Source organism: Castor canadensis, chromosome 2 (genome assembly GCF_047511655.1).
Source record: "Castor canadensis chromosome 2, mCasCan1.hap1v2, whole genome shotgun sequence".
In the NCBI taxonomy this organism is placed as follows: Eukaryota; Metazoa; Chordata; class Mammalia; order Rodentia; family Castoridae; genus Castor; species Castor canadensis.
The window spans coordinates 146,353,975-146,379,556 of NC_133387.1; the positions used below are offsets into that span (position 1 = coordinate 146,353,975).

Below are 25,582 nucleotides of genomic sequence, written 5' to 3' on the forward strand. Positions count from 1 at the left end.
CTAGCCTTTGTCCTCTAGTCTTAGTGCATCTTTTACAATACAGTTTTCTTTAATTCTTTTTCTTTTCTTTTTGGTGGTACTGAGTTTGGACTCAGGACCTCATGCTTGCTAACCAGGTGCTCTACCACTTGAGCCCAGTTTTCTTTAATTCTTAGTAAGCTTCAAGTCTATTTGTATCTGACTAATTCCATTCTAAAGTCAGAGATTTCTTAAAGCTGCAATCTTGGTTCTAGATTATGATGTTGGTATTTTTGTCTTTTAGCAATAGGCCTTGGTATTTGCCTAACTTAGTGGCCATCATTTTGGTTTCTGCCTGAGAACAATTTGACATTCTCTTAGGGCTTTCCCAACCTTTATGGCCCCAGATTACTGAAGTTTTTATTGCAGCCTATAAGTAAAAAAAAAAAAAAAATCACTCACAATGAAGTGTATCTTTTCTGTGTTAGATAAATCAAGCTCAATGCTAAATTCAGTTCTTTCTCACAAGGCCCTACTAGATGCTAGCAAGTAATAATTGATGTATTCTAGAATCTGACCTTTGAATAACAAGTCCGTTTGTATTTCATTCTTGACAAGCACGTATTCTAATATCCTTTTTTTTTTTTGGTGGGACTGGGGTTTGAGCTCAGGGGTTCACACTTGTAAAGTAGGTGCTCTACCACATGAGCCACACCACCAATAGGCACATGTTCTAAATTCCATATAGTAGGTACTAGTTTAGCCTACTGATTTGCTATTGAATTCTCAGCCCAGTGTAGATGGGGCCTCATCTAAATCAATTGAGTCAACATTTTTGGATCTTTTCTTACTAATCTCCACTTCTGGGACCAATTTATGAATTGTTAGAGCTATTTTAGTTGTGGGTGACAAAAGAAAGGAATACAACACAAACTGGCTTATGCAAAAAGAAAAAAGGGAGAGAGAAAATATATTGGCTGTTGGCTCACATAACTAGAAAACTAGTGATATATTTAGCTTAAGGCATAGCTTGATCCAAAGGCTTAAGCAATGTCATTAGAATTTTATTCCTCTTCACCTCTTGGCTCTGTCTTCTAAGTTGGCTTCATTCTTGGGCTCCATATGGTGGCTCCTGGCAGCTCCAGTTCTTATAATGCTTACTGTTAGCAATCTCAGTGGAAGAGTACATGCCTCTTTCCCACAGGTGCCCACAGTAGTCTTCTTACATTTCACTGGCTCTGATTAGGCATGTGGCCAGAAAAATCTAATCAGTTAGGCCTGTTTCAGATGGTTATTCATGTTGTTGAGAGGGGAACCCATACCACCTAAAAAACATTGACTAAGTGTAAAAGGGTAAGTGGCAAAAAAAAAACCAGATGTATCTCATTAGATACCAGTGTATAATGTTTCCTAACTGCTAAACACATGTTGGTTTTATCTCTTTCATCAGACTATAAGTGTCCCAGTAGCCGGATCATGTATTATGTGTCTTAACAGTGCCAACGCAGCAGGCATTCCTTAGATACTGGCTAAATGGTCTCTTCTTCTGTTACTAAAGATGGCACACTCAAGGAGGATAACGATAGCTCAATAAAGGGATGATTTACAGAAGTATGGCAAGGGTTAAGGGCACCATTAAGGAATGGTAAACACTTAAGGACTGGCAACAATGGGAGGCCTATAACCTAAAGGAGAAGGAGATGCAGCTTTTAGTAGAACCTAGGAAGAGCTGTAGCATGGAAGGGGAGCCCCCACAAAGGCTGTGATTATAAATACAGGAATGCAGCCACTGCTAAAATGTGGTCTGGCAAACAACTGGGGAATAGCCATTTGTCCTCTTTTCTTTCCTTATCCTCCAAACCTGTCTTCGTACCTCCCATTGACCAAACCCAATGAGAAACAAGAGAGCTTGGGTGGTAGAGTTTGTAGAGTCCAACTTCCAGTAAGAACCAAGCCAAATAGGGTGCAAAAAGGATCAGAAGGAGCAAATGGAAAATTACCAGGACACCCCTATTACGTTCCCTAGTGCAGCCCTAAATACAACCAGTATTCTACAAGTATTTACTATATAGCTTAGCTTTTTGTAGAAAACATAAATTGGTTAAGTGCATAACAAATGTGATTTAATTTTAATAGCATTTTAAGATTTTAACATTCATGAATTCACAAATCATAAAAAGTCTTTTCTGAGCACATGTAGTTAAAAAGCTATTGTCATTGTATTGATATGAAACTCCTCAAGAATATTATACCTGGCAATCCATCAGAAAGCCCTAGTGCAGCACTTGTCAAATAGTGACAAATTTGATAAATGTTGATGATTTGAAGAATGATTGAATGAATAAATTAAAGCACTTTGAACCAGAAGACTGTAAGAAAACTAGATGGCTTTTCATAGTTAGAGGGTGATGCTAGCGATACAACATCTACCAATCCTGTCGCTTAAAGTCTGACATTGGCTTCTTAGCTGTTGATCAAGGTCTTATCTCTTATAGAAAATGGAACTGCAATAAATTTTGTTAGTCTTTAGTAGTAAGAAGTTCCATAGTTAGCTGTCATACTAATAAATTCACTATGAAGTTCATTTCAGCTAAGGAACTATTATACTTTTAATCTAAAACTAGATTTCCTCATGGAATTGTCACCCAGCTATAAGAAGAATAAATATGCTTGCTTCAGTATATAAACTGGTATTATGAAGTGTCAGTCGAAACTGTTTCTCTAACAGATTTATATTACACTTAAGCCAAAAATGCATATTTCTGTTCTTTGGCAATCCTATATATATAGGGCTTATGCTTTCATATATATATATATATCAGCAGCCATCTATTCATACAACAAATACTATTTTGTAGGTACCATGTACCACTTACAAGCTCTGCCCTTATGGTACTAACGGTCTAGAGCAACACTTCTCAAAATTTAATGAGAACACAAATTGCCTGAGAATCTTGTGAAAATGCAGATTCTAATCCACTAAGTCTGGAATGGGTCCCAAGACTAACATTTCTAATGTTCTCCTGGGTGATGCTGATGCTGCCCTGGGGTCCACAAGCAAGGGTCAAGTGAATCTATTTAATCCTCACAACAACCTCATAAATATCAGTGTTTTTTTGTTTGGTTTTCTTGAACGTTTACTATATACAAAACACTGTACAAAAGCATGGTAGATACAGACCATTTGGAAACTCACTATATATCAGAAAAAACTGGTGTAAGACATAATTATGATTGCTTAATTCTGATTATGTGAAATATCCAGAAAAGGTCTGGAGATATGGCTTAAGTGGTACAGTGCTTATCTAGCAAAGACCTGGAAAAAGCCAGGCCCTGAGATCAAAGTTACCCTCCACAAAAGAAAAAGAAGAAAAGAAAGGGAAAGAAAAAAGGAAGGAAGGAAGGAAGGAAGGGAGAAAGGAAGGAAGGAAGGAAGGAAGGGAGAAAGGAAGGAAGGAAGGAAGGAAAAAGAAAAAGAAAAGGGAGTGAGGAAGGAAGAAAGAAAAGAGTGAGGAAGGAAAGAAGGAGGAAGGAAGGAGGAAGAAAGGAAGGAAGGAAGGAAGGAAGAAATACCCAGAAAAGGCAAATCTATTATGACAAATTAGATTGTTGGTTGCCTAGGTAAGTGTGGATAAATGGTCATGAAGTGTCCTATTGGAGTAATGGAAATGTTTTAAAACTAGATTGTGATAATGGTTGTACAGCTTGATAAGCTTACTAAACATCATTGAATTATACATTTGAAATGGGTAAATTTTTGATAAGTAAGCTACACTTCAATAGAGTTACAAAAACCCCAAATAATTACGATATAATGTGAACAAACACAGCCAAAGAAACATGTTCTCTTAACTTCCTTTAACAGCCAAGGAAATGGAGCTCATAGAGGCTGATTGGCCCAGAGTCACAAAACTAGTCAGCCGCAGCTTTAGCATAAAAATCTAGTCCTATTAAGCCAGAAGCCTTTGTCCAGAGGAGACACAGAGATGTATGCCAGGAAATATATACCCTTCCACCAAGAATAGGTTACCCCTCTCTCAGAATTGCCCTCACCCTGTGAGACAGAGATCTTCCTGAGTGGTGACCTAGCTGGAATCCCATAGCCAGATTGCCAGATGACAGGACTGTACAAGCCAGCTAGCTTCTGGCAGACCCTTTGACTTCATCAGGGTTTTTAGTTTCAAGCAACAAAAATTAGTCCTGTCTGATTTAGTAGCTAAGGAATTGGGCAGCTCACAGAAACATAATGAAGGTTAAGAACCAAGCTCAATACTGTGCAGTTGAGAATAATGTCCAAAATCGTTTTCAGAGGCAGCCTAGTGAGATGATTGCTGTTACTAATGAGTATGGGTGTGCTGGACTCTGCACCACCACCACCACTCTGGAAATTCAATTTGTTCACAACTGTACTGTTGCACAAGAGAAAACTGACTGCTATCCTTGCTCCTTTTTTTTGTGTTACTACTTCTTTTTTCGCATATAGAAATAGTAAATCCATTTATTTATATATTTTATTTTGGGGGGCTATACTGGGGTTTGAACTTATGGCCTCACACTTGCAAGGTAAGTGCTTTACCACTTGAGCCACATCTCCAGCACATGTCACTACTTCTTGACTCAAGGCCATGCAGGTGCTCACGGCTAGTAGAGGGTGGGTGATGTACCTAAATCCAGGCGGGAAGGGAGTGTGGTAAAGAGAGTATTCGATGACTTCTATCAGATTTTATGTGTGAGAATCAGGCTTTTCTTTCTTTCCAGACTCACATCATCGAATTCTGTAAGCTCAGAGAATTCAGATGCTGGGCAACCACCCAACCAACAAATAAACGAAGAGAAAACTTCCCCCCAAGCAGGTTTCTCCTATAGCCTTGTACAAAAGGAGGTCCACAGAGAAGGGCCATCAATAATGACCAGGAGCTTGTTAGGTATTCAGACTGAGGTCCTGTGCCACACCTTCAGAAGCAGAATCTGCTTTCTAAGAAGAAGCCGGGTGATTTGTATACTACATATTAAAGTTTGAGAAACATTGTTCTGTATCATTTCAACAGGTGGTTCTTTTAACTTTCAAAGATCATTCATTCCTATGTTTTACTCACCCATAGGTTGCTAGATTTAATGCAGGAGACCCAGTTAAATTGTATGAATAGATGGATGCTGATATATATGAACACATAAGCCCTACATTGTTCTTAAATTTTAAGTAAACAAAAATACTTTTTAGAATAAGAATGTTCCATACTTATACTTAAAACTATTCCTTATTTTTCTGAAATTTTAAATTTAAGTGGGTGGCCTGTATTTTTTCTGATAATCACATTCATCCACAATAACCCTCTCCCTACAATTAAAATGAATAAACCGAAAGGAGCATTAATTGCCTGCGTGTACGCATTCATGTCAGCTTTCTGTTTTGGTCTGAGAGTGTCATGAGAGCAGAATACGAAAACTGCAGTTTCAAGCCCACTCTGAATGCTGTGTAAGCATTTAATGCTTGGAGTTCTGTATAATTTGAAGGGTGGATATGGGGTGATTTTTTAAAAATATGCTTTTGTGTTTTAGCTAATTTCACTTAAAGAGTTTTGATCAATACACCTTTGTCTCCTGGAACCTGATCATACGAACTAAGTAAATAAGGGAAATATTTAGTGACAATCATTGTCATTGCTGGTTTACCTCTGGAGACTGCACTTAGAACTTCATGTTCTTTCTAAGAAAGGAGCTGCTCCCTTTGCCCAAGCATTTTAGAAAATAGCTTTGAAACATTCTGGGAAAGAGGCAGAGATTGTATGATATACCAATGAGAATTAGAAGCATCACATTAAAAAATTAGAGAAAATTTTAGTACCTGAAAATATATACTAATGACATTTATTTATAAGGTGACTTGATTCACTTTACCATTTAGACAGTCTGGTTATTTTAACCAGCCAACTAGAGAATTTTGGTTGGTGGTGAAAGAGTGACTTTCCTCTTATAATCTTTTGTATAATTATAAGTGAGCCATCTCCAATACACTTTCCCAGCAAAAATCTCACATTCAACATGCACCCACCAAGTCTTATCTTACTGTCTTGGCTGGTGATGAAATGTCTAGGGACTATAGGAGAGATTACAGTTCCAAGAAGCAGAATATCCTTAAGGGCTATCATGTGTTAGAGACTACTTATTCATACCCTTCCCCCTGTCACCTGAGGTTTTATACCACGCATACTGCCACCTTTTCATTCACTTTTTAAAAGCTCTATCCAAGAGGCAGACATCTGTGATAGGTGAAGGATATACCTTGGTTTAAGGGCCAGACCATCAAACCCCAGTTCCACCAAAAAAAGAAAAAAAAGGGCCAGACTATAAAAGGACCACTTGGTTAGCCTCTCTTTGAACATTATATAATGCAGAAAACATTTCAAGTGCATTAATAGTCATTCACATGTGTTATCTAACTGTAAAAAGAATTAAATTTATAAAAGAGAATAGTTAGACTATATAAAGCCTCTTCCCCCAGATAGTGCCTGGCTAAATAAATAATGATATATACATAAGATGCTGCTATTAAAAGTAGCATTTTAGCTGGGTGCCAGTGGCTCACACCAGTAATCTGACCTACCTACTTGAGAGGCTGAGATTTGGAGGATCATGGTTTCTGGCAAGCTAATAGCTGGGTGTGGTAGTGACTGCCTGTCAGCAATGACAGGAAATGCAAAATAGGATTGCTGTTCAAGCCCACCTGGGTGAAAAGCAAGACTCTTTCTCTAAAATAACCAGAGCAAAAAAGGCTGGCAGAGTGGCTCAAGTGGTACAGTGCCTGCCTAGCAAGCACATAGCTCTGAGTTCAAACCCCAGTGTCACTACCAAAAAACAAAAACAAAAACAAAAAAGGTCTCCTGGAGAAGTGACTGATTCTAGGACCAGAGCAGAAAGATCCTGGAACAGCTTGTCATATCAAAGACTTCTGGGTCATGTCAGAAGGAACTCCGGAATGAACTTGAAGATGCTCCCATTTGGTCTCAGAGTGGGGAGACAGTTTGAGCATGAATTAGAACGACCGTGGAACGGAGCGCAACAGCCTGCAGAGCAACATGCCCAAGTTTTATTGTGTCTACTGCGACACATACCTCACCCATGACTCCCCATCCGTGAGAAAGACACACTGCAGTGGTAGGAAACACAAAGAGAATGTGAAAGACTACTATCAGAAATGGATGGAAGAGCAGGCTCAGAGCCTGATTGACAAAACAACGGCTGCATTTCAACAAGGGAAGATACCTCCAACTCCATTCTCTGCTCCTGCTCCCGCAGGGGCAAGGGTCCCACCTCCTCCCAGTCTCCCGGGTCCTCCTCGCCCAGGTATGATGCCAGCACCCCACATGGGCGGCCCTCCCATGATGCCAATGATGGGTCCTCCTCCTCCTGGGATGATGCCAGTGGGACCTGCTCCTGGAATGAGGCCACCCATGGGAGGCCACATGCCAATGATGCCTGGGCCTCCAATGATGAGACCTCCAGCTCGCCCCATGATGGTGCTCCCTCGACCAGGAATGACTCGACCAGATAGATAAAGATAGAGGGGAGACCCTTTCTGCCAGTTTTACATCACGTGTTCTACTTCACCAGGAGATCATGGCGCTGTGACTCTGGGTGTTTTCCAACAGCATGACAGGCAAGACTTGCTCCCCTTTCTTATCAAGAGAATAGTTTTGGAGGGGAGAAGTGGGACAAAAAAAGCAACAGTTTTCATTTGTATTGTGAAATGTGAAAATAAAATTTGTCAGCTCTTTTAGTTAAAAAAAAAAAAATAGAACAACCGTAATGGATGGATGAATAGTTATATGCTTTAATCTACTGATACCTTAAAAGAAAAAAACCTCCTTAGTCCCTTTGGAAAATGCAAGGAAACCAACTTATTACTTTGAAAACTGGTAAATAAAAAGGATGAATCAAATATCTAGTTCATTTCTCATATACAAATTGTGCCTCAGGATAACCTGATAGTTGGTAAGAGGAAGTTACTCCTTATAAAATTCCAGCTGATAACTGATGCAGAAATGATAGTGTCATCCTAATAAAATACTGCAGATAATGTCACCATCAATGTTTCACTTTACAAAAACAGAAACAGCAGACATTATTTGTCACCTGTATATAACATCACATATGAAGTACTTTGCAAAAGTACTACTTTTGATCCAGTTTATATATCTAGATAAGAAAGCACAGGGGATACAGAAACTTACTAAATGGTGCTATGGAGTCACAATCAGAAAATCTAGACCAGAAAATCCTGCAGGACAAACAACCCAGTATGGTTTTAACAAATCAACTAAAAAAAGGAGGGAGAAGTGATAGATAAGAGACTTTGAGACATACATTCAGCAATGTAATATGTGGACTTTATTTGGATCCCAGTTTGGACAAATGAACTATAATTAAAAACATTCATGAGACAATTGAGGGAAATTTGAAGTGACAATTTGATGTTGTAAAACATTCTTATAAAATCTTTAGATGTGATGATGGTATTGTCATGATAGTTTTAGAAATGATTGCTCTTACCTTTCATAAGTTATAAATGCAGAAATATTTGTGGATGCGATGATACGGCGTTTGCTTCAAATTCATTTGGAAGAGGGGATGTTTGAATAATCATTGAAGCTGCGTGAGGCTTTAGATGGGGTTCATCATATCATTCCTTCTACTTTTGCACATCTGAAATTTTTCCTAAAATTTTGGGTTATAAGATTCTATTCAGAGTATGATTGCATTTTTAAGTTTATAATATAATTCACACATATATATACTGGCTTATATGTAGATTAGAAAGGAGAGGAAATTTATAAAACAATCATTTGGTTACCTCTTTTTGAGGGGATTAGACACAAAATGTACATGCATGTTTATTCTTTTCTATATCTTTCATCTATGAAAATAGATTTTAAGAGGCACAAGACCCAGTTGTTTTCAACTTTACATTAGCTTTGACTAATGAGGACAAAAAAAGTCTCTAGATACTAAAAGTTGTCTTTATGTAGTGGAACTATATGAAATTTTTATTTTTTTATATTTTCGTATATTTCAATCATAATATAAAGGTATATCACTTTTAGGATTCAAAACTCCAGTAAACATGACATTTAAAAGAACAGTTATTAAGCATAAACCAAGTTATGCATTGTTTAGGGCAAGATTAAAAAATACTAACAGGTGTAACAAACTTTATGAATTTTATGTGCCTAATTGGGTGATGATCACTAAGGTAAGGGGTTAAGCACTCATCCAAGGGTCCAGAGTCGGGTTGGCAAAAGAAACCAGGAGTGGGAAAAACCGAAGGGCAAGTGTCAAGGGCCTTCACAAGGTGACACAGGCTGAATCACAAAAACTATTTTATTATCAAACATCAGCAAGTTTGAGTTCTGAAGGGTAAACTCATGCTATCATGATTCATGTCCTCTTTCTTTCCTTCCTCCTTACCTCCCTCCCTCCTTTCTTTCTTTCCATGTGATTTTTTTTTTTTTTTGGCAGTACTGGGGTTTGAACTCAGGGCCTCATGCTTGCTAGGCAGGCACACTAAAGCTTGAATCACTCTGCTAGCCCATTTTTGTGTTGGGCATTTTTGAGATAGGCTCTCACTTTTTCCCAGGGCTGGCCTTGAACCATCATCCTCCTGATGTCTGCCTCCTGGGTAGCTAGGATTACAAGTGTGAGCCACTGGCCCCCAGCTGTCTTTTCCTATTTTAAGAAAAATTTCATTGAAAAATATAGATCTAACGATTCTGTAACTTACCATATATGTTATCAATTGCTCTTCATCAAATATCTTTCTTTTAATATTATAAATTATAATGTTTTTTCTTTACATATAAATCTTTTTCCTCTATTTTCCTATAAGTGGAAAATTTTTGTTAAGTGGGATCACTAGATCAGGTATATGAGCATTTAGGAGGATCTTGACACATGTTGGTAAGTTGATTCCCACTGTGGATTTTGATCTTTGTTTATTTTTTGGCAGTACTGGAGTTTGAACTCAGGGCCTCATGCTTTCTGGGCAGATGCTCTACCACTAGAGCCATGCCCCCAGTCCCCACTGTGGATTTTACTAATTTACATTCTATCCAGCAGTGTTTGTGTGTGCCTGTGCCTGTCAGTGCATACCACAAGCATTGATCATTCTGTGTTTTATTTATTTATCTGCTTTTTTTTTTTTCTGTGGTGCTGGGGATGGAATCCAGGGTCCCATGCATGGTTGGCATGCATTACCATGAGTTACACTGCCGCCCCCACCATTGTTTTTAAAAATATTCATGCTAATTTGCCAGTTGTAACACAGGATCTCATTTTACTTTTGTATCTCTGATAAAGATACGTATTAGCTATTTTAAGTCATTTTTTCATGACTATTGTGTTATATACTTTGTCTTAAAATGTAAATCTGTGAACCTACTGTATCTAAATCTTTGTTTCTATTTCACTAACAGAATAAACAAAATCATGGACCCATTTAGACATATTTCATGAAAGAGTCAGGTTTTAAGAACGTTGCATTGTAATACAGAGAACGAGTTCCCACTTGAGCATATGTCTCTCTTACTTGTTCGTGGTAATTATCCTAATGGGTCCAATAGTTCTTGTCTTTTGCTCTAAGTGTACCATCTATAAGTCAGTTCAATTCTACAGATGGAGCAAAAAACAACACAGATGATGTTATTGATGGGCCAGCCACATTCCTGTGCTCTGTCCTTCTGGGACTAACCCTTTTTGAGATGGTCAGGAATAGAAGACTGATCTGTGGTGAAGAGACCCCTGCTTCTCTGAGAGAAATTAACAGATCGTTTGGGGACAAGCCTATGATTTTGATATCTCATTAGCACTGTGAGCTCCACTGAAGTGTGACTGACAGGTACAGAAGTCAATACAAGAGCACTTTGGGAAAGCCAAGTTTCAGAGTTTTTTCTTATAGATTAGTGCTTCTGTTCTTACTGAGTTTATTGGGAAAACAAATCAGAGCACATTTGATTCAACAAATGAATGTAACGAAGGTACATTTCCAAGAAAACTGTATTACTTGGCGAAAAGGGGAATGAAATTTTAAATTGATTGTTCAAATGAAAACATTACTGAAGGAAATGAAAGTACATTTTAGATGATTATTGATTGCTTTCATTTTCACTTTCTTTAATTCCAGTTCATCTTCTCTAAAGACCGAATGCAACCTCACAGATTTAGAAAACAAAGTATATCTTTGTCAATTTTAATACCACTAAGCAGACTTTTCATAATGTTGAGAAACAACAAACTGGAACTCATTTGACCAACAGAAATAAAACAGAAGAGGGTAGCCAAAGACCTGGGGACTACCCAAGCTTGACCCATCGACTGTTGGCATGTTTCCACTCTCAATTCCAGAGGAAGTTGATATCTTCAACCTAAAATACATTTAAGGTGTTCAATGGCATTCTTTTATCATGCTACTGAATATAGTCTGCAAGCTTACGGTGATGTTTGAAGATTAGAAACACTAAAAATTCCTGTAGGTTTATATTGCAAATGAAACAGGAAAAATTACAGTAAGATGTTTTGGATTTAGAGAAGAATGTGCCAATCACCAAAATGTAATGTGTAATTGCATAAAAATGCTGGTGCAGTGAAATTAGAAATTCAACAGATGGTTCCAAAATGAAATGTGTTTGTAGTATATGAGAACAATTGTTCCCTAACTCCTCTTAAAAGTGTGGATAATTAAGTACAATTTAAATAATCTAATCCAAGTCAATCAATTCATTTTATCAAATCACCCAGGGGAATGAACTTCAAGACAAAGTAACTTTCACTGAAAATACAATTTCTCATTTAATTAACAAACAATTACTGAAGGATTATTGGCATTAAAGGAAAGATATGGTTATTTATAAGGAAAAGAAAATACAATCTTTAACTTGAAGACTCCTAGTTGAAGGAAAACTGGGCATACAAACTAAGAATTTGACAATCAAGCATGAATGCTCCTGATTTTTGTGGATGTTAAAATAAACAACTATGATAGATTTTAGGTACCTAAAATGTCAGTGACTTGGAAGATTCCTCTGATCTGGTATGTAGTGAGAAATTAAAATAGTGTGCTTTTTCTGGACTCTTCAGGTTAGTTTTGGAATAGGGTCTCAAGTATTTGCCAGGCTGGCCTGGACTGTGGTCCTCCTATTTAAGCCTCCCACATAGCTAAGATTACAGATGAGCACGACTGTGCCCAACTTTATTGGTTGGGGGAGTCTTAATAACTTTTTGCCTGAGTTGGCCTGGAACTTTGATTCTCTCAGTCACTGCCTCATGAGTAGCTGGGATTACAGAAGTAAGCAACTGCAATCAACCCTTTCTTTCTAAAAAAATATTTCTCTGCTTGCTTTTGTTTCATGGTTGCAACTACTCTTGAAGAGAATAGTTTTCTTTTTCCTTGAGTAGTCTCTATTTTTCACCAACGCCGTTTTTGTCATTGTTCATTTGTTTTAGTTTCTGTCTTCCATGTTAGAGGCTTCCCTCAAATGATAATACTTGGGTGTCTGCTCATATTTCAGAAAATAACACAATGTTGATAGGAAACAGTGAATAGGTTGGGCTGTTTTATTTATTGTAAACTCCCCTGTAGAGCTCAGTGACAGAGTGCTTGCCTAGCATGTGGAGGCCCTGGGTTCAATCCTCAGTACTAAAAAATAAATGAATTAAAAAACAGATAGGTAGAGAGAGAGAGAGAGAGAGAGAGAGAGAGAGAGAGAGAGAGAGAGAGAGAGAGAGAGAGAGAGATCTGTTTGGGCTTACAGCTGGTGACGTTCCCATGTCAGTATTGTTTCTCTTAGGTTGATCAGCTTCCATGGAGAAGGGTCTTTAATCTCCAGTGAAATGGAAAGCCTGACTGCAGGATTCTGGGAGTCAACTTGGTGGCTGAGAACCTCAGCATCCAAAAAAGCCAATGTTGACTTGATCCCCCTATCCCCTAGAGGTCTTATGCAAGAGTACATAGTATTTTACTTGAGTAGGAAAGAGGCATCTGCCTGCCTGCAGGAAGTAGGGAAGGGAATATGGGGATCTCATTGCCTTTTCTTCTCCTTCCACCCTCCTGTACTGAGATCCTTATCCCCATTGCCTCTTAAGCAGTCTTGCAACTGATGGTTCTTCTGGTACTTCCTCCTTTTCTCAGCTTAATTTCAAGAGACACCTGGGGCAGCCTAGTTTTGGTGACTCTGCCATTCATGTAGGTTTAGTTATTGGTTACTGCTATTTCGGATGCAGTCTTAGCAGTCTACTGTCTTTACACTTGCTCGTCTGATTTCAACTTTATCAAATTTTGTTGCCATTGTCTCCTTTTTTTTATCTCCCATGCTTTTAATCTTAAAAAAAAATCTTATGAAATGATGGAATGCATTGGATTTACTTCAACCTAATATGGGGGGTAGAAGGAGGAAAGAATAAAAAAAATATTAACTATGGGTGATTGAATAGAAATGCTTTTTGTTCTTTGTTTAAATATATATATATATATGTTTGACATTGTCCATAATTAAGAAGATGCCTTCACTGATGTTTTAGTGTGATTTTAAGAAGGAAGTGAAATTTGGGGTATGTGTTCAACGCCATCTCTACCTAGAAGTGCAGAACCATGCACTTTTCCTCAAGTGTTTATTGAGCATTCACTATGTGCTAACCCCTGTGACAAGATGCACACAGGAATATGGAAAAGGGACATTATTAATTTAACTTGATCAACTACACGAGTTTTTAAAACTGAAATCTGTCTAGGTATGAATCCATCTTTCTTCCCTTCCTTCCCTCCTCTGTCACTCCCTCTCTCCCTTCCTTTTTTGTGGTACTGGGGATTAAACCCTGGGACTCATGCATGCAAGGCTACTACTTGAGCCCTGCTCCAGCCCTTTTGTTTGTATTTTGTTTTGAGAAAGTGTCTTGATACCTTTGCAGAGGCCTTCAACTCAAGATCCTCTTGCCTCCACCTCCTGAACAGCTGGGATTATGGACATACTCCATGATGTCTGGCTGGTATTATGTTTAATTGATTTTTTTCCCTTTATCTGATCTCTGAATTTGTCTTGATTTTGGTTTAAATGTATGTTTTATGAACTATGACATGAGGAATCTTAAAGGGGTAAAAAGCAAATGGCATTGGGTGAAGATAGATTATTAGGAATTGTCTCCTCAAATCTGGTGTTTTTTGTTGTGCTTTGGTTTTCTTTTTCAGACAGGGCCTCCCTACATAGGCTAGACTGGCCTCAAAATTCCTGATCCTCCCAAGTGCTGGGATCACAGGATTGTACCACCATGCCTGGCTTCTCCTGAAATCTAGATATAGTGTTCATACAAGACATCTAAATGGCTTAAATACTGGGTAAAAATGTTACTAGCAAGGAGTAGAGAAAGATTTTTATTTACTAGCATTCAGAGAGAAGACAAAATCTCCACCAGGAAATCTCAGGGAGGCAGGATATTCTTGCTGGCTAATAGAAAAGAACGGGGAGTGTGCTGTCAGAGATGAGTAGCATCTGGCTTACGGTAAAGTGAAGAACCTAGTTTTTTTGTTCATCACCGATGGAGTGCCATGTATCAAAGTTATTACTTATTCATTGTTATATAAAATTGTTCCTGTTAGTCCCACAGCTGCTGTCCTATGGGAGCAGACAGCTACTAGAGAGTCTACACCACAAACCCTGGATCTTGGTGCCTGTGGCTAGGAGGCCAGTCACTCCATCTAGTAATTTATTGTACCCACTATGGACTGACTTGATTACTCTCTTCTCTCCCTCTCCTCCTCTGAGCTTTGTAGAATATTTGTCTCCTAAAAGGGGCTGAGGTGGACTAGGAGGGATGATGGTTCATGTGGTTGAGCAAAATGAAGCCCTGAGTTCAAACCCAGTACTGCAAGAAACAAACAAATGGGCAAAAAGGTCAAGTCAATCTTCCAATGGAGCAAAATGCCTGCCCATTGCTCTGGCTGCTTTTCCTTTTCACTGTAAATATTACTCTGGACAACTCAGGTTTCCTGATAGTGTGGACAGAGTGGGAGGATCTTAGTGAGTAGGGACTGAAGCCAAGCCAGTGGCAGACTATAGTGAATGGATAGTGAATTAAAACCTATCAGATTGTAACCTTCTTGAGAGCAGACTAGGTTTTAGATTTTCTGTTCCAAAAACATTTAGCATCATGTTCGCATGTAAGAAATGTTCATTAAACATCTTTCAATATTGGTTTATTGATATCAACTCATATTATAAAAACAATACTTTTTTTGGTGGTTCTGGAGTTTGAACTCATGGTCTCCCATTTAGGCAAATGTTCTACAACTTGAGCCACACCTTAGCCATTTTTGTTTGGGTTATTTTTCAGATAGGGTCTCACTTTTGTTCAGGCCAACTTCAGACTGCAGTCCTCCTACCTCTGCCACCTGTGCAGCTGGGATCACAGGTGTGCACCACCACACCAAGCTTCTTGGTTGAGATTGGGTCTCCTTAAGTTTTTGCCCAGGCTGGCCTGGAACTTTGATCTTCCTGATATCTGTCTCCTGAGTAGCTGGGATTATAGGGATGTGACACCATGTTGGCCTGACACAGTACTATTAATTAACTCTGAATTTGTATTACTTGGTTCTCTCTGAGCTTTTCCATAAAGCCTTCTGGCTATATCTGGCAAAATCAGCATAGGCCCTGAAACAAGTGACAAATGATATGAAACTCCAATTTTTATATTGTCTTCTGTATTTGTCAGGGGTATTATATGAAATTCACTGGTGGGAATACTATTCCCTTATTTAAAAAGGACACATGCAAAGATTAATTTACAACATGAAAAGTTTCATGTTCTAATTCCAAACGATTGAATCCCAGCTCCCCTTTTTCAGTCTACTATGCTCTTGGCACTATGTTAGGTGCATGGTAAAGATGGATGCATGTCCATCCCAACCCTCTAGGAGTCCACAATCTAATCAAGAAAACAACGTATAAAATAAAACGACATATGCAATAATAGATATGAAAAGCTTCACCAGTCAACCAAAGGAGTGAGGGAGCCCCATGACCACAGACTTGGACAGGCAGCTGTTTCTTTCTGTGAATGAGTTGGATGAGAAGGATGGGAAGAAGTTGGCTCTCCTCTCCTCTTGAAAATCAGCATTAATGGTTTGGGATTATATATGTCTTCTCCTTCCAACATTTTTTTTTCAGCTTTACCACAGAGCCATAGATTCTTGCCGTGGAAATAAGGTCTTACAGTTACCTAATCCGGTTTCCTATTTGATGTTTAGGTCTTTGCAGGTGTGTGTGTGTACTGGGTTTGTATTACTTAGAACTCACTAGATTACAAAGAACAGAAATTCAAATCCTGTTGACTTACTCAATGAAGGTAGACCTGGGTTCCTAACTGTTTTACTTCAGAGTTGCAAGAACATCACCAAAGATCAGATCTCTCTCGCTCTGGAAAGTCGTTCTTCACTCATGTCTGCTTTATTTTCCTGGCTAGACTTTTATGTTTCAAAGATGGCTGGTTTTTCTGGAGCACATGCAGAAGAGAAGGGGCTGCGTCTGTGGCTCTCAGCACATGGAAGTTAACCCCAGCGAACTATCCTTCTCATAGGCCCCAACTGGGTCATGCCAAGTGCCAAGTAGAAGGAATGGAATTGTGCTTATTCGCTTAGAATGGAATCACATGCTCCAGTAGGGAGCAGGGCAAGGGTGGGACGAATGAGGGGTTTTCCAAGACAAGGAGTGAGGGATCTGGCCTAAGGTCCAGATGTCCCCCACATGCAGACTACAATCCCCTCCTCCCTCTGGACAGCTCCGACACGCTAATGGCGTCTTTGCACTTGAATGCCACTCCTTGTTTCCATGAGTCCAGGATCCAACCTTCTGCCACGTTGTTGGTTTCTTCGGGAGGTCTTCTTCATAGCATTTTTTCTGCTGGGGACTTACTTATCTGTATCTCCCTTGCTGACCCCAAGGAGTCAAAACATTGGCTGCCATCAGGGCCACCTTACTCCTAAGTAAGCCCAAATGGAAGGAAGTGAGGTTTCGTTATTTTGTCTTCTTTTTCCGTGTTCTCTCTTCAGGTCAAGTTCAAGAACTTGAGCACCAACACAGTGGCTGTGTGACACAACTTCTCTGGGCTCTCTCCGCTGAGGGACTGGCTTTATCCATTTCCAGGAACTCGTCTCGCTATACCACTCTGGGGCCCGGGTGGGATTCGGTGACTGTACACCCGGGAGCTCGGGTGAGTGGAGCGTTCGAGAACCGCCAGCGCAGCCTGCTTTGTGTGGTGCGCGGGAGGTTTTTTGGTTTTTTTTTTTTTTTTTTTTTGCCCTTTCTTCTGCGTTCGGCTCAGCGCTGCATCTGACCAGCAGCCGCACCTGCTCGGGGGGCAACGGGGATGGCCCGATCCTTCCCTCCGCGCCCGCGGCTTCCGCGGAGGCCGAAACTTGCAGGCCCTGCCGAGCGCGGCGTCCAGTCCACCGTCCAGCATCCAGCTCCGGAATGGCAGCTTCCAGCCCTCCGCGGCCTCGGGCTCTGAGCAAGCCTGGCCTGGCCGAGGTGTGTGTGTGTCGGGAGGGGGGGGGGGTTGTGAGGGTGGGGTGGGGAGGGATTGGGGAACCCAGCTGCGTCTCCGCCGCTGTACTACGGAGCCCGAAACAAGCGCGGGGAGGCGCCACGGTGCGCGGGGCGCGCTCCCACGGGGCCGGGGCGAGGCGTCCTCCGCGGCGGCCGAGCCCTGCCCAGCCTCCGGGGTGCCTGCGCGCGCCGCCCAGCCGGCCCGCCTCCCCGACCGCGGGCTTTGTCCACCGGCTGCGCGGCGGCCCCTCCCCGTTCCCGCCGCCCCTCCCCGCCCCCTGCCCGCCCCCTGCCCGCCCCACTTCCTCGGCGCGGGAGGCGGGAGGCGGGAGGCGAGAGGCGGGAGGCGGGAGGCGGGAGCGGGCCGGAGACGGAGGGGTTAACCTGAGGCTCTTCCCGGCGCGGAGGGATCCGGAGGCGAGCGGAGCGCGGTGCTGAGGCCGCCTCAGCGAAAAAAATGTCCGCCTGAGGAGACCCACAAGTTCGATTCGGGGGGACCGCCAGCCCGCCCCGGGAGGAAGGGGCGGCCAGGCCCGAGAGCCGCCTCCCCACGCCGGGACCCGAGAGCTCGCGCGGCCCGAAGTGAGCCGAGCCGCCGGGCGCTGCGAGGGGAGCCTGAGCCCGCTCTCCCGGCCAAAGTGAACTTTAATCGGGGTGGTTGGATGCGGAGACGGGGCGGCAGGTAACTGCGGACAGGCGAGCGGGAGTGTGTGTGTGTGTGTGTGTGGGGGGGAACAGCGTGGCGGCGCTGGGGGTGGGGGGCTGCGGGACGCCGCCGCGTCCCCGGCCGGCGCCTCAACTCCGCGCCCCTTTGTACGGCACCGAGCCCCAGGTCCCCTCCAAGTTGGGGAGCGCAGTGGGGCGGAGGCGCGAGTCCCCGGCCGCCAGGCCCGCGGGCGGCGCGCTTGGCCTGTGCGCCCCGCTCGGCGCTCGGCTCGGGCTCCGGGGCGCGCGGGGGAGCGGGCGGCTTCGGCCGCGGAGCCAGCCTCATTGTTCGGCAGGTCCGGGGCAGGGCAGCCAAAGTGGGAGGAGGCCGAGCCGGGGGAAGGAGGACACCGGGTGAGAGCCAGCCGAGTTGACGGCGCTCCTGTTTTTTTTTTTTTTTTTTTTTTTTGTAACGAACGCTTTTTGGACACGCGGGGGGCGCTTTCCGACCCCCGGGGCCCTCCGGGGACGTCCTGACGGCAGCGGCCGCAGCCGCGGGCCTGCAAGTGGCGCGTTCCCTTGCAACTTGTCAGCTCTATTGTTGCCGAGCGAGTGAGTCACTTCGTGTCTCCCCTCGCTGTCGTGCGCTCGCCGGACGCCGGATCGCCCCTCACCCCGCCCCTCAAGAACCCCCGGCCCGGCCGGGCCCGCCGCCTGCGCGGGGTCGGGGACGGCGGGGAGGAGGGCAGGGACGGGCTGGGAAACTTGTGCGAAAGGCGGCGAGTTGCGGGAGCCGCGGCGGAGCTCTTTCGGGCCGCACCGCAGAACGCGTGCATTCGCAGACCCCGAGCCCGGGCTGAGCTCGCCCGCCCCCTGCCCGCGCCGCGGTGGGAACGGCGCCCGCCGTGCGTTTCCTGTGCCGCGCTCCATCCACTCTCCTACTTGGGGCCTCGGTGGTCCCTGACTTAGCCCTTTTCTGCCCTAGGACCTGCTAGAAGTGGCCCAAGATGAATTCCCAGCAGCAGCGCATGGCCGCTATAGGGACCGACAAGGAGCTGAGCGACCTGCTGGACTTCAGCGCGGTAGGACAGCTTTGCACAGCATCTTGGGGTTCTGCTGAGGTTTACCAGACAGCGAGTGAGAAAGCCAGAGGGAGAAGGCGATGGTGACCAGGCAGCGTGAGCTCCATCTGCTTGGAGCAGTAGTTCTCAGGGCTGGAGTCCAGCTCCCCCAAGTTGGACACCTGAACTTTGATGTAATGTCTAGACTTGCAGATTTCAAACTTTAATGCCGGAGGGGTCATTTGATTTAACTAGTTAAAAGGAGAACAACGAACCCATGAGCGTTTCTAAGCACCAAATACCAATGATTTTTAGGGATTTTAGACTTTATGTGAAAAAGAAAAAATTATTTTTTCTTCAATGCTTCTCACCATTTCCCTCTCCAAGATCTCATATGGTTTATGGTACCTGAAAGATGTCAGCAACAGGAAAGCCAGTACTGGGGCTAGGATTTCCAGCCTTGTGAGCTGAGTACATTTTATTTTGATGCAATACATGTTTGTACTCTATGTATAGTTTTAACATGAGAAATGACTTTAGGTGAAAGAAACCACAGGGTCCACTGCCCTTATGTTTTTCTTGTGGGTTGAATTCCATTATTAACTGCTATTAGAAGACAGGATCACTACCTGCTTTCTATAACTGTGTTACCATCCTTAAAGTATGGAGTAGTTTCATATGACCTGGTTCTGATTGTGTGTATTAGATAATGTTAATACAATGAGAATCTCTTAGTTCCAAAGTGAACATCATGGGTAAAAATTTACCATTTATAATTAATTATCTTGTAATTGACTGGGGTTTTAGAACAGAATGTAACCAGTTTTCCAAGTAGTGTTAGGAAATAGTATCACTCAGTGTTACCATTCTGGGTCTGAATGTATTTCCAATTTTATTCCACCTTCTCTCTGAAATACAATAACCAACTGATGACACTTGTGGATTTTTGTTTGCAAGGAGTCTAGAAGAATTTCAAGGTTAACAGATACATTTGGGTTATTTTGCAGATGTTCTCCCCACCTGTTAATAGTGGGAAGACCAGACCAACGACATTGGGAAGCAGTCAGTTCAGTGGATCAGGTAAGATAATGTCTAAAAGCAGAAACTCTTATTTTGGTATTGTGATACATTTTAGTAGGAAAGTATAAAGCATTTTAATAAATTTTTCCATGTTATTCTTTAGTGTCATATTAAAATTATAAACAAAACAAAAACCCCTCAAACTTGGCCTGTTGTTCTAAAGATTCATTGATATATTTATAAGAATTTCAGTGTGGATTTAAAGTTGTTCTCTTTTCTATGAGCTTTAAAATTGAAAATTGTCTTTAGTACAAGGGCTTATTTCATACCTCTTTATATGGAAAAGTGGCAGAAGAATATGCTTTGTGGTCCATGGGTGGTCCCTTTTTTGTTTGTAAATTTAAGTGCATCTTTAAATATTGCTAAATTTCAGCTTATTAGTAGTATTAAACTCCAGGTTCTAAAAAATGGGTAAAAGTATCTGATCTGTGTGTATAAAAGGTGGGATTGAGTCAAGCAATACTTAGGTTTATTTTAAAAAATGGCCTTTCCCTTAGAAGTCTGTGGGAAATGAATAATTTCATGGACATTAATTTAAAATGTTAATGAGTTAAATATTAGAAATGAATAGAAACTTAGATTTCTTTTAAATGATGCCTATTAGATGCCTAAATTCTGTCCTGTGTTCAGATGTTATTATGATGGTGTTGAGAGTAAGTTAGATTCTTATTCCTACATCAGTGCTGTAAGCTTTAAATTCACTTTTGGTATATTTCAAACTACTCTGTTCCATTACTGAACAGTTACCCCATTTTGTTTTGTTTGTTTTACTAACTTTTTTTTGAACTCATAATTTAAAAAAATAAGCATTCTAGAAGCAAGGTCTGTTCTAGTACAAAACTGTAATTTTCTTCTTAACTTAAATTTATTCTTTAATGCGTAATGAGGTGTGTGTGGGGGGGGCGGTGTGTGTGGTGTGTGTGTGTGTGTGTGTGTTGGGGAGGTGGGGAGCCCTGACAGCATCATCTTAAGAAAGCCAGCTGTCAGATCCCTGGGCTGAAACTCAGTAATTCCTCTTTGACCAGTGCTTTTTATTTACCCTAGTAAAATGATAGCCGATTTTTAAAATTACTGTGAGAGCAAAACATTAGAAAATAAGGTTAATTTCATAATCAACTTAACTCTTTATTCCACCTCACATTTCTATTTAAATGTTTCTATTTAAAATCATGCACTAATTTACTAGAATTCATTTTAAATTATGCAGTGACAAGTTGTGGAGGAAAATACAGCATGCCATTTAACATCTGAAATAAGAAAATGCATTTTTGGATTTTATGTAGCTTAAAGGCTACTATTACTCTTGTTCAAAAAGATATGAAAGGTTAACCAAACCACAGCACTTCTCCCACCTTTCTTTTTTAGTGGTAGTCATTGGAAAATTTTTTGGGGGTAGGGGAAGAGAATGGTTATTACTATAGAAGGTGGTTATATTCCTTTCCATTGCAGTGTTTGAAGTACATACATTTTTGCAACTAAGAATTCATTCTCACAAAGTTTTAAATTCACTTTGTCTCACGCATGCTAGATGCCTGGTGTGTGTTTCTTAAATGAGTGATGCTGTTTCATGCTGTTAGATCCAACTCAAGTTTGGAAGATGTATTTAACCGGACATAGATAACAAGGACACAGACTTTAGAAACTTGTTAGCATAAGGGCAGTTATATCTACTACTTTTAAAATTAAGAAGAGGTTTAGGATATTGAAAGTTCTGTAAGGTTGAAAAGTGTGTGTTTAAACTCAAATGTGGATTTACAAGCATAACATTGGAGTTGCTAGTCTTCTTTCTTTAGGTTGTACTACAGAAAGTAGAATATTTCTCTATATTGTAGAAATGGTCATACTTGATTTTTTTGGAGTTGGAAATTTGAAATTTTAATTGTATTTGTTTATCCATTGAAATTTGAACTTAAACATCTATATTCAGTGGACCTACCAATATTTAGCTGTGTGGTTTGTTTTAAATGCCATTAAAATTGTAATCATGACCTTCAGTAATTAGTGAGAGGACTTAAATTTTTGAGAAGAGAAAATGGTATGTGATTATTTTATATCACCATATACTGGCAGATGTGGCTTCCCTGTAGCCTTTTCTTTTTGAAAAGGGTATGTTTAAAAGTAATTGGCATAGTAATATTTTATTTATATACATTATTGACATTTGAATAAGTCTACCCTGATTTCAACACATAATATCTTTTGATATGTCCTAATGCCTATTTATTTCCAGCATATCAGGAGCTAAAGATCTGGCTTTCCTTTTGAAGAGCTGCTTGAAAAGATGAGAGTTTTTTTTTGTCTTTGGAGTAATACTTGTAAAACCTCATGCCTTTTGCCTTCTGAAAGCTGTAACTTAGAATTGTGCAGTATCATTTTGTCTTCATTATTTGTCTTTTTAGAGTGGGTTGTTTTTGAAATATAATCCAAAGTGTATACAAATAGTACACAATACTTTTGGAATTTTTTTTAGCTGAAAACATACCATATATGTTATAGTTTGTAATGTTATTTTTTTCCTATTTATGAAGCAAAGCAAATAACTTGTGGGTCGCTGATACTTCATCAGTCATTGTGGAAAAGATGAGTGTGTACTTACTGTTACTGATTTGTCTCCAGGAGTCTGGTATACTGTTATTTCTTCACCATGGTGTTTTTTCCTTTGCATTATAGTTAGACTGAATTTGTGTGCTTGGTATGATAGTCTCTGAAACGTATTCTTATAGTGACCTTGAGAGAAGTGTTTCTGTGGGAGTGAAAGATGAGGTACTCAATAGGTAGTGTGTAGAAGGGAGGATTGACAAAATGGAAATAGTTCAGGTGCTTAAATCCCCTCTCTTCTAATTTCATGGTAGTGCGTTAGAGCTAAATTGTGATTTTGCATTTAAATTTTAGTAGGTAAGTATCTGTATGGTATGTAAATTTTCTTTGTTAGTTTTTGAATCCAAGTACTAAGAGACATTGAAAGGGAGCAGTGTGCTGTTTTACAAGCCACCTGTATGTATTGAGTATGTCTCTCTGGTGCTTTTATCTAGAAAGTTAGTTTAACTAGGAGGTAGTTTGACTTTTCCTTTTTTAAATCAGTTTTTTATTTTTAACAGTTTAGATTTATTCTTGCTTAAGATTTTTGGGAATAACTTTAACAAGTCTTTTCTAGTATTTTTTTTTTTTTTTTAAAAGGACTACACCTATAATTCCTGTATTGGAAAGGCCTAGGCAGGAGAATGGATTGAGAGTTTGAGACCAGCCTGGACTATATAGTGAGGCCCTGCCTCCAAAAAGATTAAGTAAAAAAAAAAAAGAATAAAACAACAACAAAAAGGAATACAGCTTATCATTCTTCAGTCATTGATCATTTGGAGTGGACATTTTTTTCAGATATATATTTAGGCTTTTTAAAAATATTTATGACAAAGCTAGGAAAATGAATTCTAATTAAATTGCTTTTTAGTATTTTTTTTTTTTAAAGAAGTTAAACTTTTTGTTTTGAATAGTTGTAGATTCATGTACAGTTGTAAGAAACAGTGCACAGACCCCAGGTTCTCTCCCCAGTTTCCTGCAGTGGTAATATTTTGCTAAACTATAGCAGTTTTCCAAGTAGCTCATTGATAGTGATACGGTCAAGACAGAAAAACTGTTCCATCTCTACAAAGATTGCCCTTCTCTAATTGTATCCACTTTTTAAAGTAATTAAAAAAATCCATGATAAGATTACTAAATGCCTACTCACCTCTTAAACGTTTTAAATCTCTAGTATTATTTGAACACATCAAGAAAAAAACCAAGAAAGAGAAAGACAATATTTTACCAATGTGCTTTGAACTTGAACTACGTAGAAATAGGATAGTGGTTTTAAATAGAAAGAAAACTAGTGGCCTGTCACTTAAGGTATTTTAAGATTATGTGTGGATTATGGGTCACATTGTATACTAGTTGGTGTTGAGATTTATGATAACTGATGTTCAGTTGTTAAATTTGTTCAAGTTGAACCATGTCAGGCATTGGCTTTGGGTAAGCTGTCCTGATGGAGTAATTGCAGAGTTAACAGACATGGGGCAAAATGTGACATTTTAGGATAAATATGGTCTGTTGCGTATTTAAGGTGAAAGTTAAGTTGCAATGGGGTCTTTTAGAGAAAACTTTTATGTATGTGAAAATACCAACTTGGAAAACAGAACAATTGGAAGCTAATCATGAGCATTCAGTACAGTTCCTTCCGTATTCTTTAAGTTGGTCATGACTTACGATGGGTTTGAGAAATGACTTTTGATTAGATCACAGTATTTTAGAGACTTGTTTATCATACATAGAGTGAAGCCTATCTGTAATTGATTTGTCTGTTTTTAGCTTACACAAATTCAAGTTTCTGTCTTTTAAGCTAACCTTTGTTATAGTGTTGTCTTTGACTATTAAAATGATTCTGTTGGAATGGGAAGGTAAAGAAGAAGATATTCAGTACTAAATATTAGATTCAACAGGAACCCATTATAGAATATACTGTTTTATTAAAGTCAGTTAGTCTTTTCTGATCTTGAATGATTGGTAGTCTGGCCTTGAATGTCGCTGCCTGCTTCACCATGTTCAAGACTTGGGCACAAAGAGAGTAGCAGTAGCACTATTGGAAAGGACCTGAACAATGCAGGGATGCCTTTTTCAAAAAAAGCATTGACAATCACTTTTGGGTGTCATTTGAATGTAAGCTTTGGGATGGGAATGTTGAAATTGCCAGTGTAAAGTGTTTGTCTGTAGGGAATAAGATGAAAAGACAAACATAAATTCATGAGTTCAGTGGACTAATGGAGGGTGTCTTGCCTTGTTAAGTAGTTGAGTCACATGTAATCTCCTTACCAGTTATCCACATGCTTATCTACTTTGTGTAGTATCTACTTTGTGTCGTCTGTTCTTCTAGCAGTAGCCTTTGGGAAGATGGGACATAGTGAGGCTCACAAACTAGAATTGGAGCCTTTTTCATTATTTAGATGTGAAGGTAAATGTAAAATTGTGAGGTAAGCTTTTCTAACGTGAAAAATGTCGACAACTGTAATATGTACAATTGAGTGCACAGTAATGCTGTGCTAGAGAGCTAGGGAACTAGCTTACGGAATACTCAAGCTCTGAACTTAGAGTTGACTTGTGAAGGAGAGATGGAAAATGAATTAAGGAGAAGAACTCCCTCCAAAGTAGACTAGCAAGAGGAGATACCTGGAAATGGGAATTTAGTATGATCCTAGGGCTTAGTCAGTTTGGGAAAAGAAA

General features: G+C 40.4%; 2 protein-coding genes across 12 annotated transcripts in view; both read left to right on the top strand.

Moving 5' to 3' along the window:
• The first annotated feature begins 7,007 nt into the window (after positions 1-7,007).
• Positions 7,008-7,524, top strand: LOC109695239 (U1 small nuclear ribonucleoprotein C-like). Its single transcript, XM_074056475.1, has one exon. The coding sequence runs from the start codon at positions 7,035-7,037 to the stop codon at positions 7,512-7,514; it is 480 nt and encodes a 159-aa protein (XP_073912576.1). The 5' UTR covers positions 7,008-7,034; the 3' UTR covers positions 7,515-7,524.
• Positions 7,525-17,921: 10,397 nt separating this feature from the next.
• Tcf12 (transcription factor 12) overlaps positions 17,922-25,582 on the top strand; it is a 318,977-nt gene continuing 311,316 nt past the window's right edge. For 3 of the 11 annotated variants that reach the window (XM_074066031.1, XM_074066034.1, XM_074066038.1), the window contains exons 1-3: positions 17,924-18,225; positions 19,174-19,270; positions 20,257-20,329. In XM_074066031.1, coding sequence (XP_073922132.1) covers positions 19,196-19,270; positions 20,257-20,329 — 148 coding nt within the window. In that variant the 5' untranslated portion in view covers positions 17,924-18,225; positions 19,174-19,195. Of the gene's footprint in view, positions 18,226-18,777; positions 18,801-19,173; positions 19,271-20,256; positions 20,330-25,582 lie in introns of those variants that run through there. The other 8 variants (XM_074066035.1, XM_074066041.1, XM_074066039.1 and 5 more) reach the window with 7 other exon arrangements.